The sequence below is a fragment of the Formica exsecta genome, unplaced genomic scaffold (assembly GCF_003651465.1).
Source record: "Formica exsecta isolate Colony F162 unplaced genomic scaffold, ASM365146v1 scaffold83, whole genome shotgun sequence".
Classification (NCBI taxonomy): Eukaryota; Metazoa; Arthropoda; class Insecta; order Hymenoptera; family Formicidae; genus Formica; species Formica exsecta.
Window position 1 is genome coordinate 392,484 of NW_021853600.1, and position 18,639 is coordinate 411,122.

Genomic DNA, 18,639 nt, shown 5'->3' on the forward strand with positions numbered 1-18,639 from the left:
ATAATCAATGAGAAAAGAATTATCAATAATGAGTTAAGTAAAGATCTTAAGTAAGGATTTGTTCTAATCAAGTTCGGGATTACGAGTAACGAAAATGCTGCAAATGTCAGTAGCCATTTTAAGCAGCACACCCAAAATTTTTAAGGGAAGCAATTGCTGCATATCAGTCATTCATTATTTCAATTGTCTAATTCAAAATAGGAAGAAATAGAAATTGTGCAAAAATTGGTTACAGAGAAATAGAAATTATACAAATATTAATGAAAAAAAATTTAATAATTTGTTTTAATTTGTATAATCTCTATTATAAAGGAGATTGAATTAGAGGATTTTATAGAATTACCAAATTATATGTGTATAGTATTTTCACTCTCTCTCTATATATATATAAATATAAAATATCTTTACAATGTATTATTGAATCGAATAAAAACTAAATAGCCACTTTTAGCGCTAAATATGCAGCAAAAATAACGTTTTACCTGATTCTGAACCACATTAAAAAAAGTAATTTGTTACAATTGCACATACATCATTATGTCTATTTATCCCTATAAAAACATGATTTATACATTACACATATGCATCCGTATCACTTGAAAAATGATCAGCCCGCTACATACATCACTTAAAAAAATATATGTATATGTATGTGTACACATTACAACAATATACATATTTACACATCGCGGTAATTAGGGGGGAAAATTATATACAATTATATTACGGTTTATTATATCGGACTCTCTGCCGATCCTGATGGCTATAATACTCGTTACAAATTAATTTACATAGAAACAGATGGAACACAATTATCAGAAAACATATGCTCACCCAGAATAAAGTGGGCAAACCTCCAAGTTGATGTCCGTGTTTATGCAAAGCCATCACCTGATGATCATGTGCCGGTGCTGAAATAAAAAAAAAAAGAAGAATATACACATTAGCTCTTTAATGATTGATGTCTATTTCTTTTAACGTACCATCATCCACTTCGTGTACATGCAAAGCATTGCGAAGATCCTGCATATGTTGGTGATCAGATGTTATATAAAGTATTGCGGTTAGTGGTTTTGTTAACTTGACAGGAAAGTTTGTATATGTCTGACCGAGTGGTACTGGCGCATCCAAACAGCCAGCATCACATCCAAAATAAACGCTATCGCTTTTGTCCAAAGCTACTCCTAATATTGCACGATTATCCTCACCGACTGTTACGGATATATTCACATGCGTTAAATTGCCATAACTTATGCGCCTGAAAGAGACATAATTCTGATTTAGAAGATACTTTATTATATATATTTTTCATTAAATCGCGTTTTCTCGATATAATCTATTATTTAATTATTTTTTAATTATATCTAGTTTAGTTGAGTATAATATATAGATAAATCATACTTAAACAAGTAGTCGCGATGAAGATACTGAGGATCGATATTGAATTCAAGATGTTGATTACTAAATCTCAAACTACCGAGACTCAGCACGATTGCTTGCTGTACAGCCGCTGGGCCACCAGTCACTAAATGATGGCAGCCTTGTTTTTCTAAAGTTATCAACCATGCCTCGACTATCTCATTTACAGCTTCGATGGAAGATGTGTCTTTCCACAAGCGGGGAGCGTCTCTATATAAGTAAGAAATTTATGTAACAATAAATATGTAATAATTGTTTTAAAAGACAACTTTAATTATGCTTACAAGGTATGATGACCTCTATAGCAGCCCTCGTTCATGGCAACATTTTTCTCCACATCTTGAGCACTTCGCGATACCTGAGATAGTACATAATACATGGTAGAATTTATTTTGTGGCCGTTAATAGCACCATCGGCCTTGGAGTCACTTATCCTCAAGCTTGTATACCAATAACTTTGCCAAAGATTCACATGCTCTTCTCTCAAGTTTCGTTGCTGGCGTGCAACCGCCTTTTTCATTAACTGTGTGTACAATAAAAAATATATAATAATATATATATTTCTCTCAACGTTAAATTTAAAAAGTCTTTTGTTTGCTTACATCAATCGCCTTCTTCTTGGTGGCATCGCGTTCGATATGGTACTGTTCGGACGATATCGGCTCACTGTATTGAATGCTCGATAAAAATTCCAATTTGACGGAACTGCGCGCTTTCACTTGAACCGTTTTAGGTGGAACTTTGTAAATTATCGATATGACTATTATCTTGTTGGAATTGGGCACTGGTACAAATCCAGACACGAGAGTATACTCGTGATTAAACCCATCTACCTGAATCCTGACATTAAGAAGTGAATGTTAATAGACAAAATAAGTGTTAATAAATTTTTATGTAACTCTAAAATAATGCTTACTTGATGGGCTCTATGTGGGAATTACTCCAATGAGTGGATTCCTGTGGCTTCAATGGCACCTCTTGAGAGAGCGAAAATGGATTGGAAACTTTTATAGATTGCACTAAAATCCCCTCAAGACCTCTATGAGCATAATACTGAAAGTCTATGTGATATCCCTCTCTAAGGCACTGATACTTATAAACAATTCCGTTTGTAAAATGAACAATGGTAGCTTCTCGATAAAAACTATCCTTGGGTATAGAATGCGAGATCAATGGTTGCCACTGTACAGGCAGCAAAAGCGCTCTCCCATGCTTAATATACAGCCAGCCTTCTGGAGAAACGGGAACTCCAAAGACACCATTGCCAATATACGGCAGATAAGAATATTCATTCTTTTTAGATGGATTGTGCAGAATATTTGCGTTATATTCAATAGCATCAAAATAAAAACTGGCTAGCCTCTCGTTTATACAGTGATCCTCAAATGCTATGGAAAAATGCATAAATTAATATTTCTGTAATATTCATTATGTATGAATGTTGTAGAAATTCTTAATTTTATGTAACAGGGAGAAAATTCTACTTAAATATATTTATATATAGTATAATTTTAAAATAGATTCAAAAAATTAGAAAATGCACTTTTCTCTAGAAAGAAAGATTGTTTTTTATAGCATATTTTTTATCATATCTAATTTTTATTTGTATGTATATATAAAAAAAACAATTTACATTCAAATAAAAAAGTAGCTAACATTAATCAGCTATTTATTGTTTTAGGTCATTGCAAAGTAGTGTACTGTTTACATAAATATCTTTGATGTATATGTATAGGGATCTCTGGACAAGCCAACTTAATAGTTCATTCTGATATGATATGATAAGATATCGGCTTCTAAAACTGATAAAATTACCTTCTATGGGTTCCCTAGCGGTGGAAAAGAGCCATTGCGCGAAGGATGGACCAAAATATAACAGCAAGCCGCCGCAAACCAGGACAATCAGCAGAATCTTACGATAGGAGTAATTGCCGTCCAAGAGACGACGTACGCGCTTCCCGAACTCGCGGCCATCCAGCATACCGCCGGTTCTCATTATGAGAGCTTTCACGAGCCGGTAAAGCGCGTGTACCCTTAAGTATCCTTGGTGATTCAGTCGTCGAACCGACGACGATGGTTGACATAACCTGAATCGTGATCGTCGAAATAAATCACCGACAAGATCTCGTTTCCATTCTATAAAAATCGCTCTCGATCCGTCCGCGAATTACGCGAATGCATAAATATATAACCGTGCACCAGCGTGGAATATCAGGGTCCGTTATCAGAAGCCATATGAAACGATGTAAACAACACGATAACCGGTTCTTCGCATCAGCTGATGAATAGACCATGCGATCCCGCTTTACCTTGTGGCTCTATAGATCGTGCTTACATTGCTCCGCTATCATTTATCAATCGAGCGTGTGTTTATTTCTTTAACTTTGTATTCTGTTCCATGTATATACATATATCTATATACAAATGTCAAACAGAAATTCTTTTTTAATCTAAAAATCTTTTTTATATTATCCGCGCGGTTAAAAAAATCTGGGTTAAATATATATATAGGCTATAAATTATTTAAAAAAAAAATATTTTAGAAAGATACAAAAAATTAAGAACATGTTGCATTTTGAAGGATCGCTTCTCGATATTTCTGCGAAGTCGTGTATTGTATTCGTGGAACGGGGCGATGAAGCGTACACCTCCTTCCTGCCGCAGACGCAAAAATCGAACAGTGCGCTCGGCGAACGCGCGACTGACGCTTGTAACGTTGTAACGGAGCTGTCACGTCGGCATTACGTCGACGACGACGTCGGGCAATAATAAATAACGGCTACCAACGACTGGCTGAAGGCCGGAGCTTTGGCGGCAAAGTCTGCTTTAGTCTTCCCCGCGACCGAAGATTTCATCGATCATCGTCGAGGTCGACCTCCCGCATCGCACCGATCGCGGATCGTGTCTACTCTTGCCAGATATATACTTACACGATTACCCTGAAAACGAATAATTAGGCGAGTTAGAAAGCGAGCACACGAGCATGACCCGTTGTGGTGAAGAATGTATTATACACTCTGGTGTGCACACTGTGGATTGAATATACACCGCCTCTCGCAGTAATTATTAATAATTATCATACAGTCTTTGTTAATCGAGGACGGAAAGTGTCAAATAATTCTGACGAATCGATAAGAGCAATAAAGAATAAATAATAATAAGAAATTTAATTATAGTGACGTTATTGCATTGTAATATGCTCTATAGCAAAGAATAAAATTCATTGTTCCATCTATTTTCACTAATTATAATAAACATTATATGTGTGCTACAAGAAAATACATTCTTTTAGTTTCTAATCATATAACACATAAAATTTTCCAATCTCGATTAGCAAAATTTTGAATATATTTTAATATTTTGCTCTATAATAATTTGTGGTTGATAATAATATTTCATAATTTATTAATATGTGTTTATACATGTTTTATTATCAATTATATTGTAGAAATAAGCGATCTATTTTGAGGCAAAAATTTTTTTTCTTTTGTTTAATATATTACCTTATCATGTTAATTACAGTGGTGCTATTTTGAACTTGCGCTATCAATTTTTCAGTTCAGTCAGCTTTGCTACTACGACAGTTTTATTCAAATTTGATGAATACATGAATTATCAACATATAGAAGAAATTGGAAGTTGCAATATGCAAGAATCATGATAGCTGGAGATCTATCGTGAAATATCACATTTATTTAAAGGAGGACCAATAAAGTATACAGTAGCGATATGTTTGGTTGTTCCAGGGAGGCTGTACGTGTCAAAGTTAAGGTATAATAGAATTTATTTCCTCTCTTCTTCAATTCTCCATATTGAAACAATCAAATTTTTTTCTTTTAATAAGACAAGTTAATAAAAAAAGAAGAAAAAGATTTTCATATAGTTAATATACTAGTAGTTTAGACATTTGAATGTAAAAATATAAAATATAATAGTAAATTACAATAGTATTTACAATAATAATTATAGTAATTAAATCACATATGTAATATAACTACCCAGACAACACAAAAAAACCAAAAAACATCTTAAAGATGTCTAAAGGATGATGAGACATCTGTAAGACATTTTTAGACATCTTTTAGGGACATGTGTTGTCTGGATATATAAATTAATTAAAAAGATATTGAAAAAAATATTAATCTATATATATCTTAATAATGCAATTTTTGTATTTTTCCTGCTTTAGAAGTGTGAAACCAGACACCAACCTGAATACCGCAAATTTAGTGTGGATCCTCAAATAACATCAATAGAAGTACTGCAGAGTATTCTCATCAAAGCTTTTGACATAAAAGGGTGAGTCACATTAATATTATACAATTTAATTATAATATTTAAATAATTCTGTCATAATAGCAAAACTATAAGACGAAATGTTATGTTATGTTCACAAACAAACTTTTTAAGCAAAAAAATTTTTGAAAAAGATGAGATAAATTAAAAGAACATAATTTATTAATACATGAATTGATTACAAAAAGTACATATATAAAATATTACAAAGAATAAATATTAATATTACAAAGATTAAATATTAATCTAATTAATAATGTATTCTAATAAAATGTAATTGCTTCTCTTTTCATTCATGATAAAATAATTATTTTTTACTCTACTCAATCATTTAGCAATACAAAATATCACATAATATGATACAAAAGAGCTTCTTTCTTGAGATACAAACGCGCAAATATCCTTGAATTTATCGTATTTGTCGCGTTGTAAAATATTAAGCAGAATGCCGTAAAAATCGCTCGCGTGCCGCAGGGAATTTACCGTTTCGTATCGAGCGATCGACGACTATGGCTCTGAGACGTATCTGTTCTTACTTTCGGACTGGGACTTGGACGCTGCGTTTATCAGGTGACCGACCAATTAATCGATTATCACAGATAATATTAAGCAGATATACATGTATATATATCTCGATAACTATACACGAACACTTTTTAATCTAACATGAGTTTTTTTAGCGCGTCCGAGCCGTACCTTTATCTACAAGTAAACCTGAAACCTTTTGGTGAAACCGGAGACTGCGAATGTTACTGGGAGCAAAATGCACAGGAAGTTTTGACACGCCAGCAGGAAACTGGGTTTCCTTACAGAACTCCAAAGCTGCCTGGTCTTATAATGAATAAGGCAAGTGCCATCGCATTATTCATATCAGTCAGCGAGGCAGTTGAAGATATCTCACAAATGCTTAGTATTTCTGCAGAAATATCATAAAAAATTAAATGCTAAAAATCAATTAATCATATAGTGAAAATTTTTCACTCAATTAAAAATCACATACAAATTTTTATTATAATTAAAATTGTTCTTATTTATTTATTTCATCTTTTATTATATTTTTCTTATTATTTCTCTAATTATTAAAGTTTCTTGTTATTTTTTTATTTTATTTTATTATTTTATTGTTTTGTTGTGATTATTTTTATTACAGTTGTTTGGTGTATCCTATCTCCCGTTTAATTTTTCGTCACAGATGGAAAAGACACTGAATATGGTGCAACGTGCGTTGGGCAACTTAGGCGAGGAATCGTCTCATCAGCAGAACGTTCATCCTCCTCGACCGCCGTTAACAGACGCCGAGTTTCGCCGATTTTTGGATCCGATCGGCCAAGTGGTGCACTCCAAAGATCTGAGGGCTGTTATCTACTTTGGCGGGATTGAACCCAGCTTACGTAAAGTAGTTTGGAAACATATTCTAAATGTGTATCCGGAAGGGATGTCGGGTCGCGAGCGGATGGATTACATGAAGAGAAAAGCGCAGGAATACCAGAATTTACGCGAACGGTGGCGCATGCTAGTGCAAAAGGGTCAGAACATCGGCGATCTCGGCTATGTCACCGGTATGGTAAGGAAGGACGTCCTCAGAACGGATAGGCATCACAAATTTTACGGCGGCTCAGACGACAATCAGAACACAGCAAGTCTTTTCAATATTTTGACGACGTACGCTTTAAATCACCCGAGTGTAAGTTATTGCCAGGGCATGAGCGACCTGGCCTCGCCCCTTCTCGTCACGATGCGAGACGAAGCTCAAGCCTATATTTGCCTCTGCGCCCTTATGAGAAGATTGAAGGACAACTTTATGCTCGACGGCATCGCTATGACCACCAAATTTGCTCATCTTGCAGAAGGTAAGCAATTATTGAAAATGCATTTTGCGACTCATCTATTCTGTAAATTTTTGGTCTTATAGATAGAAATGTGTTTCACAATCTTCCATTTCAATAATTTCCTATAAAAATATCATTGCATTGGCACTAATATTTTCCTTATAGGTCTCCAGCACTATGACCCTGATTTTTATGCGTACTTAAAGTCCCATCAAGCGGACGATCTGCTATTTTGCTATCGTTGGTTGTTGTTGGAAATGAAACGTGAATTTGCACTGGATGATGCGCTTAGGATGCTCGAGGTTCTGTGGGCCGCTTTACCGGCGTCACCGCCAACCGGCGAGCTGAGTCTTGCCGAGGTGCCTTTTCCGCCACCATCGCCGCCGCCGAGTCCAAACGTGAAGCACATTCGTGAGAACGCGTATACTAAGGTCTGCGCTATCAGACGACAAAGTTCCTCGGCCAGTATCGCCGCTAGCATAAAACGAAGAACCCTCAGCACAGAGGACCCAGCTCTGCAAACAGCTACCGAGGTTAACGGAGAATCGAAAAGGTTTTTTGTTTGCATAGTTGCATAGTAATTGAAGTTACTTGAAACTATAAAAATACGCTTTTCGAATAGAATATAAAGCTCAGATGGATTTATGCAAGATGTAGATGAAGAAAGATTTAATGGAAATATCAGAAATATTCTCGTAGGCAAACACTAATATACGAATACTCTCCGATTTTGCAACAAATAAAATTCTTTTGTTTATTCTTTTTTTCGCATTTGTTAATTAAAAGTTATGCATTTAATAACTTTATTATTTACTTTCAGATGCAATTCGCCGTACGAAGCGTTTTCTGATTCGGAAAACGATTTAACCAATACCAAAAACAAAAAGAATATAGAGTCGACAGAAAAGTGCCTAAGTACAGATTCTATTCCAGTTAAATCGAAACGCTCGAATCTTTTCGAATTGAAAGACAGATTGTCTGCCTCCAACAAAGAACAAATTAAAAACAATGAGCAAAGCGACAATTCTAGTGAAAAGAAATGTGCGCGAGTGGTAAAAAATTTGAACGAATTCTTGAATTTCACTAGCCTCAATCGTAGCAAAGTCACGCCAAGCGATGTCGAACCTGAACTCAGGTAATCATTTTTGATCAAGATATCCGTGGAAACTGAATCGTATTTTGTATGAATGGACGATTCGAAAGTACTATATTTCGTCATTGTAGACGTGTCTCGAGTGAAAGCGGCGTCATCAGAGTGTTGAGGGACGAACCGAATTCGCCGGACGATTCCACGGATTTCTTTCCGATGACTACGTCGATGACTAGAGAGTTAAGACTGGAATTGGAATCACTGGATCGACAAGTGTTTGGACTTTCGCCGCCTAGCGAACTACACTGCGATTGTGTACTCTCGAAGAGAGAAAGTGACTTACCAGAAAGCGAAACCGAAACGGAATTAGCGAGGTGCAGTCCGGCGGCGGACGTCTTCGTATGGGAGAATCCGTTACACACATTACAACAGAAGCATCATCCTACGACTCCGGACGAGCAGGCGGAATTGGAGTATGACGGTGAAATTTTGGAAGATCAGAACGGCGTAAAATCCGTCACGCCGATTAGATTGCTCAAATGTACCATTAGGTATATGTACGCACTTTAATCTATAAAAATTTATAGGTCTGAAAATTTTAATGAATAAAATTCAAATGTGTAGATTAAAATCCTATCGTTAAAATTTCAAAAAAATCGGTCCTAATATACATAATGGAGAAGTACTTTACATTTTTTCTCAAAGCGCTTTGTTCATTTTTCAGGTCCGAATCGGCATCGGATAGCGAAGGGACCGAGAGTTGGCATCAAAATCCATCTATATCGGAGAGCCCGACAAAGCAGCAACAGCAGCAGCGATCTATTCAAGAGCAATGTGAGGAGGTGACGGAATTGACTAATCTCATACCCGCGGGAACGAGCGAGGATCAACTGGGCGAAAGTTCATTGCCGCCTCCGCATGAGTTCGGCGGCGGCAATCCCTTTTTGATGTTCCTATGTATCACTCTTCTGCTGCAACATCGAGACTTTGTTATGCGCAATCAAATGGATTACAACGAGATGGCGATGCACTTCGACAAGATGATTCGCCGTCACAATGTGATCCGAGTGCTTAATCAAGCGAGACAACTGTTCGCTGGTTATCTTAGAAGACATTCGGCCTCGTCCTCGGCCGGCTCGATTTCTACTAGCAAGCCGGACTGTGTGAATGTATAACTTTTCCCCAATTATCTCTTAAAAAATTATTAAGTCATAATCACACACAGGCGACCTGAGATTTGAAAATTATTTCAGTCGAAAAATTGGATTACATATCACGCAAATTATGTCATCGAGTAACATTCCGAGGGATTAAGAGGACTCGAATTAGTTTATTACAATGCTCTTCCGCTTGTGACATTCACGAGATATCCACGACATGTTTGTTGTAGATTCACAGTCGCATTGCATAAGCAATGTCTCTGATTAATCATTTTTTTTCTCTACCTTCTTTCTCGTTTCAATATATATACATATTTTAAATTATTAAGTAAAAATTATATATATACATTCGAAATAAAACCAAATCTAAGCAACGAATAAATGACCAATATATAACAAGAAAGCAATAAAGTGCAACATATCTATGTTACCTAAGAATTTTGAAATATTTTTTTCCATAAGTATATAATTTGTCCAAAGTTGAGGGAAAAGGCGATTAATCAGAGACAAAGTCCTAGCCCGTACCTATCTACCATTTTACAGCATCTGTGTACAAGACTTCTCTCATATTTTGCATAAAGGAATAGGCGAGGATCTACTAGGATTCTATTCGGAAAGCTCTCAAAAGACAACGATCGGAAATGCTTTAGTTAATCGACAAATGGCACGCGTAGTTACCGTTCTATCGTAACATTATTGCACATAATACCATGCATACGCGTCAACAAACCCTTTTTCGCTGTATCTTGTAGAATTAAGTCCGCTTAGCGTAGCGTACTCGAGGACGAATATCTTGCGATCGCGTTGTCCTCGAATGCGTTAAATATGTAAGATACATCTATATTCTATCCTAGCAGAGCTGAATCTTACTTTGTTCTCAAACGGAATGCTTGGGAAACGACAATAAAGTGCATTTAATTTTATTGCTAATATTCTCATCGCTTTCCATTCATTCAGTTTTAATCCGCTGACGAAGTCATAGAGATTCTCTGAGAGAATTTATTTTATTTTTTTTTAACAAGTATATAAATAATATGTTTGCCTAATAGTTAAATGCGCTTGATATAACGTCTACATCATTTAAGCAAAATTTAAATTGCTGAAGATATATATAAAAACGAGAATAAATTATTGATAATACATATACTGTATGTGACAATTAGTAATCAATTTCAAAATTTATTCTTTTTAGTTATATTTCTTTTCTTTCCTCTTTCTAATGCATATGTATAATTACTCCACATTAATTGTAAGTATAAATAATTTTCATTAAACATTTTTAATAGTGATAAATTACAAACTGTATTTATGGAAGAAACTAAAAAGTTCGTGCAAAGAGTAATACTTTCCGATTTTACAATAACAATGATGCAAAATAAACTGCATTTATTGTCTATTTTAATACAAAAAAAAATGTTATCTTCTTGAATTTTTAATTCTAGAGTTAATTACCAAAATATTTTAATATTTTATAACATTTTTTTAATATTAATAATAAATAGTCAAAGAGAGTGAGAGTTATAAGATTACAGTTTAAAGGCAAGTATTTTTGACAGAGAGGCATCTTATTAATCATTCAAAGAGTGATTAATAAATATTCGTATTCTAATTTAGCTAGAAATTTCACAGGTTTATATTGAAACATTTCATTTTCAATTTTATCTTCTTGTAACACGCATTGCGATTAATTATTAAATGTTTATCTGCACTTACATCGATCTGTGAGAGTGCGTTCAAAAATCCTATCCGTGAAGTAAAGTAGTATTTAATTGATCAATTAAGACCAAAAGGAACGAAAATTTCTTTGTTCTGATTGGTCAATTCAATATTACTCTACCCCACGAGTAGGATTTCCGAACACATCCTGATCGAGAAATTTCGGCGTGCACATGACATATTGCGTAGCACGTGAGTCACACCGCTCGCGATCGTTCTCGATCGATTGTCGCAAGTCGCAAGTCAAATTCGCGCAGTTTCGCATGCGCCATCTGACTGTGTCAACCTGTTTTGATCATCGGGTTCGGAGAAACAATCGCATCGCTATTGCGTCATGTGAGTAAATTACGAGAATTTTTGCAACATTTCTACACGCAGATCCCTACGAACGATCGCTTTCGTCACCTTTTCGAGCCTTCAAAATTTCATCGTGAAACATTTCCATGTAAACTGTATTTTCGATGTATCATCATAGCGGTGTATACGCGGTTGTAACGATACGCGCCTCTGTTCCATCCGCAGAGTTGTCAATAAATCGCAGGCACAAGGATATCAAAGAATCAAGATGTTATTGGCAGCGAGGATCTGCCGAGCTGGTGTCTCGCCAGGCTTGACGTCGTTCGTCAGGACTCCGGTCGTCCCGACGAAGCCGCAGTTCTCCAAGGGTCAAATCACGAGACTATTTGTTAGCGATGGACGCAGCTCTTATACGAGGACCGCGAGGAGAAGAGCTACCATAACAGAACAAGCGGCAGAACCGGCTGGTGAAACCGGTAAGTCTAATATTTTTTCATCCTTAATATATCTATGTATGTGAGACTTGTACAAAATAATCTCATAGCTGTCTTACTAACAGTAAGGTCTCCTAAGTAAGCAGTGTAAAAACAAGTTTAAAAACATATATGCCTCTTGTGTTTATACAGTTTGTTGATTGTATTTTTTTATTCACAGCATTTAATATTGGAAAAGGAGCAATTGCCGGAGGAGCAGTGATAGGATTAGGGTCTCTTTGTTATTATGGATTGGGTCTTTCGTCACAAGCAGGTGCCATAGATCACGCAAGGTATACAACTTGTAAATATTAAAAGCCATGCTCTAATTCTTTAGCATTTGAATGTTTAACAAAAATATAAGAAATTTATTATTGTAATTGAAGTTTGCGTCTGCTATAGATTGTGGGTTGCTTTTTGATACAATTATATAATTATATATATATATATATATATTGTCAGAAGTGAAATGGAACAATTCGGAGGGAATTGTTCTAGAAGTAGAGGGGGAAGATTTTCCTTCAGGGCCTGGCAGCTAAGTATGAATATATATTGTCTCTCTATATTTTGTAATCTTGATATTTTTTATAGTTTAAAACTTAGTATCAATGCGAGAAGAATATGCGATTTACTCATATCCATAACTTTTGATTAAATTCAAGTAAAATTAGATAGAACTAATGGTAACGAGATAATATTTTGAATTACTTTCTGTCACATAGCTTATGGCCGCAATACGTCAAAGACAGAGTGAAATCTACTTACATGTATTTCGGTGCGTCCATCGCGGCCAGCGCGGCATCCGCGGCTATGTGCCTACGTTCTCCTGCCATGATGAACATGGTGATGCGTCAGGGATGGATCGCTCTAGGTGTAACATTGGCCGCAATGATCGGCAGCGGCATGGTTGTACAGGGACTTCCGTATAAGGAAGGATTCGGTGCCAAGCAAATAGCTTGGTTGGTACATACCGGCATTGTAGGCGCCGTTTTGGCACCTTTATCTCTCCTGGGTGGACCGTTGGTCCTCCGGGCGGCTTGGTACACCGCCGGTGTCGTCGGTGGTCTATCAGCGGTTGCCATATGTGCGCCTAGCGATAAGTTCCTGGCGATGGGCGGTCCGCTCGCTATCGGTTTAGGTGTGGTATTTGCCAGTTCGCTGGGTTCCATGTTTCTTCCACCTACGACTGTCCTCGGCTCAGGATTGCACTCCATAGCACTGTACGGCGGTCTCCTGCTCTTTTCCGGATTCCTACTTTACGACACGCAAAGGATCATCAAGCAGGCGGAGACGTATAACCATCAAGGCAGGCCGTACGATCCGATTAATAAGTAAGTAATTGAAAAATATGAATCCTATCCACAGACACACACATCCACAAGATTATTGTGTTGGAAAAAATTAACTTCTTTTCTATAGAAATAATAATATTAATAGAAGTGTTTTTTACAAGAAAAGTATAATATAATCTTCAAATATTCCAAATACTTTTTTTCCTGATTGGATAATTTTTTTCTGACGATATAATATTTTCTGCATAAAATATGATCTATGAAATATCATTAGCTTTATCATACAAAATAATTTGTGCAGCTATATTTAATAATTATTTTATTATATAGAATTAATAATATTTTTATTCTTGCAGCGCAATCTCGATTTATTTGGACACTATTAACATCTTTGTGCGAATTCTATCCATATTGGCCGGCGGTGGTGGTAATAGACGTAAATAGAAGAATATAGAATTCAAAGGCTAATGATGAGTGATATTATGATGATAAAAAAATAATCCATAAATTATTATAAAATATTTCAATTTAGTCATAATATTCAATTTAATAACGATTAAAAATTGTACAGTTTTAAATCAAGATAAATAAATTTAAATATTTCAATATTGTGCTTATATATTTACGTAGTATAAGTCTTATTTAAGGAGAGAAGAAAAATTATTACACAATATACATACTACAATAACAGCCGATCGTGTTGAATCATATGACTTGCCAAGACATACCGTGCGGCCTCCTGCTGTTATTTAAGATATAAAAACGTCATATAGTGCTATAGGGCTATACTTATATATCTTGCTGATGATGAAATATATAAATTTTTCTAATCAGGTCTCACTGCTGCAAATTACTTCTCATCGGAATATTTTGGCGACAGTTTCTGTGGTTAGCGCTAAAAGCGTCTAGCTGCGTTATATTTATTTAGAGAGAGTATAAAGATAACTCTATATAAATTATTTTAAATTGTAAATTTGCATTATCTATAAATGTGAATCAAATTTCCTAGTATTTTTATTAATTCATTCACGGCAGGAAAAAGGGGCGGGGCGAAATTACACGGTGTGCGAAACGATATATCAGGTATCTCTCGGTTCCCTCATCGTCTCAAATCAAAATCGACCATCAAACCGATAATTGACGAGTGTCTCTCTCTCTCTCGGTGAAATCACGTCACGAAACGGGGAGGAGGACAAAGCGAGTCAGCAACCCCTACGGCAAAGAGAGGTTTGCGCTTGCGTTCGTCTCTTCGTTACCAAGGGTGAAGTTGACGCGTGGGGGCGAGCGTGAGGAAAACGAAGACGAGGACGTTTGTTAAAACGAGAGAGTGATATCCATCGAATAGAAAGAGAAAGAGAGAAGGACATTGAACGCCGACACCGTGGCTTCGCAGTCTCCTCTCGTTCGCGCCGCGCATGAAAACGCATCGCTGCGCTTCCTTTTGCATTTCTACGAGTGAGTCACAGCGTAGCGTCCGGTTCTCGTTTCCACGCTCGCTCACCGTGTACATTTCCAAGTGCTGTACACTTGGTGCAACGTTTCCGTCAGCTTATCACTGCGAATGCGAGACCTCTGAGGCAGCGCGTGAAAGACATCGAAGGACAGCGAAGAGATTTTCTTGCGTCCTGCCGATTTGAAAACGTAAGTGATACGAGTTTAAGTACACGAATAATGTACGAGAAAATATAATGCAGGTGAACGATTGTACGTCATTGCGTGGGAGTGAGTTGTATCGTGCGGTTGTTTTCCCTAAAACACTTGACATAGAGTGAAAATCGTGTGGATCAATTCTGTTTGCGGAATGTTCTTTGCGTTTCAATTTTCTTTTTTTGTCCAGACAAATTTATTTAAATAATTATCTAGTTCATCGATCAGAGAATATTAATTAAATCGATGTATTTAAATATTATGTCTGAAAGATGCAAAACTAATTTTTTCGAATACAAGTTTTGAAATACAATCTCCTCTATCGTCTAATAATTATTGATACTGTAGGAAAACATTTATATATGTAATCAATAATGATTAATAACATATTTTACAATATTATTTGAATATTAGAAGCTTCTAGTATAACACAAAATAATACTAATAAACGATTTTCATTTTTAATGTTCTATAATATTTATTAAGGCATGGATCATATAGAGGGTCTACTTCTTTTTAATAATAAATTAATGAATTATTTAAGATGAGCTCTTTCTTTATTTTTTTTTATAGAATACTTATGAAATTACACATATAAACGTGCTGTTATTAGAATTCAGCATATTTTAATTCAAATTCTCTTTGAAGAATATGAAGAATTATATCGATTCATTTTTTGTTCAAGCCACAAACCTATAACAAAATGTATCGATACAATTTTATTTCTGTAGCTACCAAAGAATAATAAGAACGATCGTTTATTTATATAAGTTTAATCGATGAATAAATCAATGAAAATTGTGTAAATTCGAGTGAACTAATTTTGAAATTGTTGAAAATCGAAACAATGTATTGATTTTTCAATGTGCTATTCTAAAAATCATTAATGATATTCACATAATATCCAGTGAATGGTATTCATCTAATCATTGTCGTGAAATCTTTATGAAATAATAACTATTAAGTTTTCTTATCAAAATATATTGAGAGCGGATTATCCTTTTAATTATTCACAGCTCTAACGAACTATTTCATTTGATTCTATTTGATTTATAAGCTTTCTCAAATTTTTTCGATCATTTCCTTAATATTTTTCTGTGATCCAAATGCTCCTCGGCGTTACAACAACGGTTGACCAAAAATAACTGTACATTTCTTCGCTCGCGTATGCGCGTATTCCTCGTGCGATCGTTTCGCGATCAGCAGCCATGAGGATTTCGAAGCGGGGAACGCAGTGATGCATGCAGCCTGATGCATCTCGTTAACGGCGAGACCAACGAATATGCGTGTATAAAAATGAGTTGGCGACGCTCTTCCGAAGACGGAAAGAGCGGCGCCGTGCGACGCGACGAAACTCGGCGAGTCGATCGATCGACGCATGACTCTGCGTGACTACGCCAGTAACGCATTTGCGAAATCATCAGTTCAGACTGAGAAGACAGTCTCTACAAAATTCCAAATTCCAAATGTGAATTGAAATCTGTAATTTCGGAGTGAGAGATATTTCTAAAATGTATTTTGTGTTTCTTAGAATCTAAACATTTTCATAGATCTAATCTAAAATTTGCAGGATAAATTAAATTATAAAAAATGTGAAAATTAAAAATCTTTTCTTAACATAGATTTTAGAATAAAAGAAATTTTGGAATATATATACAAGTTTTTAGAATGAATTAAATTTCAGAAATACAGAATGTGTGTGTTCTGAATCTTCTACCGAAAAATATTTTACGATAATTTTTTTGAAAAACTCGAAATCGATTTCTCAAGGCGAATAAATTATAAATGTTACTAGAGTGAATGCGGGAGGTGGGGGATATATAATTATCCACGTTTATCGTACGTGACAAATTTTAGAAAATTGTGGAAATTCTCTTGGCAGGTCGTCAAAGTATATTCCTCAATGATTTCGCGTTATATACATACGTTGGACACGCGGGAGAATGGTGCATATCACGAAAAAAAGACTCGAGGGGTTGGAAAACAAGATGAGGGTGGTTAAGGGGTTGCCTCAAAGCTACTTGAGGGTTGACGCGCACGTGCGAGACGGAGATGACACTACGTAGACGACAGTGCCGGTTCCAGGGGGTAACAAAAAACCAATTGCGTCACTTGCAGTACATGTTTTTTTCCGTAATTTATATGTATATGTTTACCTCTTTTTTTAGATTAGTGAAAAAGATTGAAATAGTAGACTTTTTCATAAAAATGTAATATAGATTGCTCTCCGTAAGAAATTTTATGAATTTTTGATTGAAAATCAAAAAGAAGCAAGTTTAATTTTATAAAATTTTCTCTCTCTCTCTCTCTCTGCTAATCAATATCTAAATATAAATAATATAATTTATATTAGAAGAGAGATCTCTTTTTCTCTTTGAAACATTTATATTAAATGTGATAATAATAATTACAATTCTGCTAATAAAAGACTAATTTAATTAAATTTAGCCAATATATAATGTGACAAAATCTTGATATTTTGATTCTCTCTCTCTCTCTTAAAGAAAGTTTTATTTATAAAAATTTTATAATTTCTCTTTAATAATAGCAGCAATCAAAGTTATTCTATGTAAATATCCTTTAATTGGACTTTTCATTTTTGTGATGCATTCTGTATATCTAGACAGATAATACAAAAATTATGTAATGTATCAAGAGATAGATGCAGACAAAAAAATTCCGCAGACAGAGCTCCATCATTAAAATTAACGATAGAATGAACGTGAGGGCATTGGGATGTGAATTCTTAGGGTGCTCGGATATGTAAAATCGTCCCTGGCGCATCGTGGGAGCGGGGGTTGGTGAACATATAGAGGGATGTAGAGTGAGAGAGGGGCGGGCGCCGGGGAGGGTGAAACGAGGGTGTCGGTCGCGAGTCGATAAACCGCGGGGCTGAACGCGAGCACTCTTGCGCACGGCTTCAACATGGCGGACGGTGAGTCCCATTCCCTTTTACCCTCGGTAGCTTCGCGAATGCCGGCCGGAGACGGAGAGAGCGTGCCGTGCGATCGATTCGCGACTCCGTCGCAACTCGTTCTCGATTGGCAGCTTCTCGACGTTATCGTTTCGTGATCGGAACTCCTCGCGGAGAAGAGATTCCGTTTCCGCGCGCTCTCTTTTCCTTCTCTCTCTCTCTCTCTCTCTCTCTTCCTCGAGATAGCTCTCTCTCTCCTTAGTGATGCATGCAAGACTCCTTTCATCTCGAAGAACGGTGAATTAACTGGCCGTTCGTATTCTTTTTTAGACGAGGAATCGATATGCGGCTCAGGGAATCTATCTCGATCTCGGTGCCGTTGCATCCCGGAGGACTGAACAATAAGTAAGTACCTTGATGAGATGATATCCTCGGCGAGCGCACGAATGGGGGTTAATTGACGACCGGGTGATCACGTGCGGAGATAATGATCACCTAATCGAAAA

At 36.0% G+C, this 18,639-nt stretch overlaps 3 protein-coding genes across 6 annotated transcripts in view; 2 read left to right on the forward strand and 1 right to left on the reverse strand.

Moving 5' to 3' along the window:
- Positions 1-716: 716 nt before the first annotated feature.
- On the reverse strand, positions 717-3,819 carry LOC115244699 (uncharacterized protein KIAA2013 homolog). The gene is made up of 7 exons (XM_029822585.1): positions 3,235-3,819; positions 2,336-2,807; positions 2,022-2,259; positions 1,704-1,942; positions 1,402-1,629; positions 984-1,258; positions 717-911 (listed from the first exon to the last, which is right to left on the reverse strand). The coding sequence occupies exons 1-7, from the start codon at positions 3,413-3,415 to the stop codon at positions 724-726; spliced, it is 1,821 nt and encodes a 606-aa protein (XP_029678445.1). The 5' UTR covers positions 3,416-3,819; the 3' UTR covers positions 717-723.
- A 137-nt stretch (positions 3,820-3,956) lies between these two features.
- On the forward strand, positions 3,957-10,721 carry LOC115244716 (TBC1 domain family member 25). 4 transcript variants are annotated; one of them, XM_029822621.1, is made up of 10 exons: positions 3,957-4,478; positions 4,978-5,190; positions 5,609-5,718; positions 6,190-6,285; positions 6,396-6,561; positions 6,866-7,565; positions 7,710-8,097; positions 8,365-8,679; positions 8,769-9,191; positions 9,359-10,721. In XM_029822621.1, exons 2-10 carry the CDS (start codon positions 5,149-5,151, stop codon positions 9,807-9,809), a joined length of 2,691 nt encoding a protein of 896 aa, XP_029678481.1. In that variant the 5' UTR covers positions 3,957-4,478; positions 4,978-5,148; the 3' UTR covers positions 9,810-10,721. The 4 variants fall into 4 exon arrangements, with proteins under 4 accessions (XP_029678481.1, XP_029678483.1, XP_029678482.1 ...); XM_029822623.1 differs by having other exon boundaries at positions 6,908-7,565; XM_029822622.1 differs by having other exon boundaries at positions 3,959-4,478; positions 8,769-9,185.
- A 955-nt stretch (positions 10,722-11,676) lies between these two features.
- Positions 11,677-18,639, forward strand: part of LOC115244722 — a 23,928-nt gene continuing 16,965 nt past the window's right edge. The window contains exons 1-5 of the mRNA XM_029822636.1: positions 11,677-11,846; positions 12,033-12,283; positions 12,462-12,573; positions 13,003-13,611; positions 18,464-18,538. Coding sequence (XP_029678496.1) covers positions 12,076-12,283; positions 12,462-12,573; positions 13,003-13,611; positions 18,464-18,538 — 1,004 coding nt within the window. The 5' untranslated portion in view covers positions 11,677-11,846; positions 12,033-12,075. The remainder of the gene's footprint in view (positions 11,847-12,032; positions 12,284-12,461; positions 12,574-13,002; positions 13,612-18,463; positions 18,539-18,639) is intronic.

Excerpts from the sequence above, each read along its gene's own strand:
- LOC115244716 (XM_029822621.1), top strand. The coding sequence starts at position 5,149 with ATGTTTGGTTGTTCCAGGGAGGCTGTACGTGTCAAAGTTAAG. Across the intron at positions 6,286-6,395 it reads TTGGACGCTGCGTTTATCAG|CGCGTCCGAGCCGTACCTTT; the intron begins GTGACCGACCAA and ends GAGTTTTTTTAG. Across the intron at positions 9,192-9,358 it reads AAATGTACCATTAGGTATAT|GTCCGAATCGGCATCGGATA; the intron begins GTACGCACTTTA and ends TTCATTTTTCAG.
- LOC115244699 (XM_029822585.1), bottom strand. The coding sequence starts at position 3,415 with ATGAGAACCGGCGGTATGCTGGATGGCCGCGAGTTCGGGAAGCGCGTA. Across the intron at positions 2,260-2,335 it reads TCCCACATAGAGCCCATCAA|GATTCAGGTAGATGGGTTTA; the intron begins GTAAGCATTATT and ends TCTTAATGTCAG. Across the intron at positions 1,259-1,401 it reads CATCGCGACTACTTGTTTAA|GCGCATAAGTTATGGCAATT; the intron begins GTATGATTTATC and ends TGTCTCTTTCAG.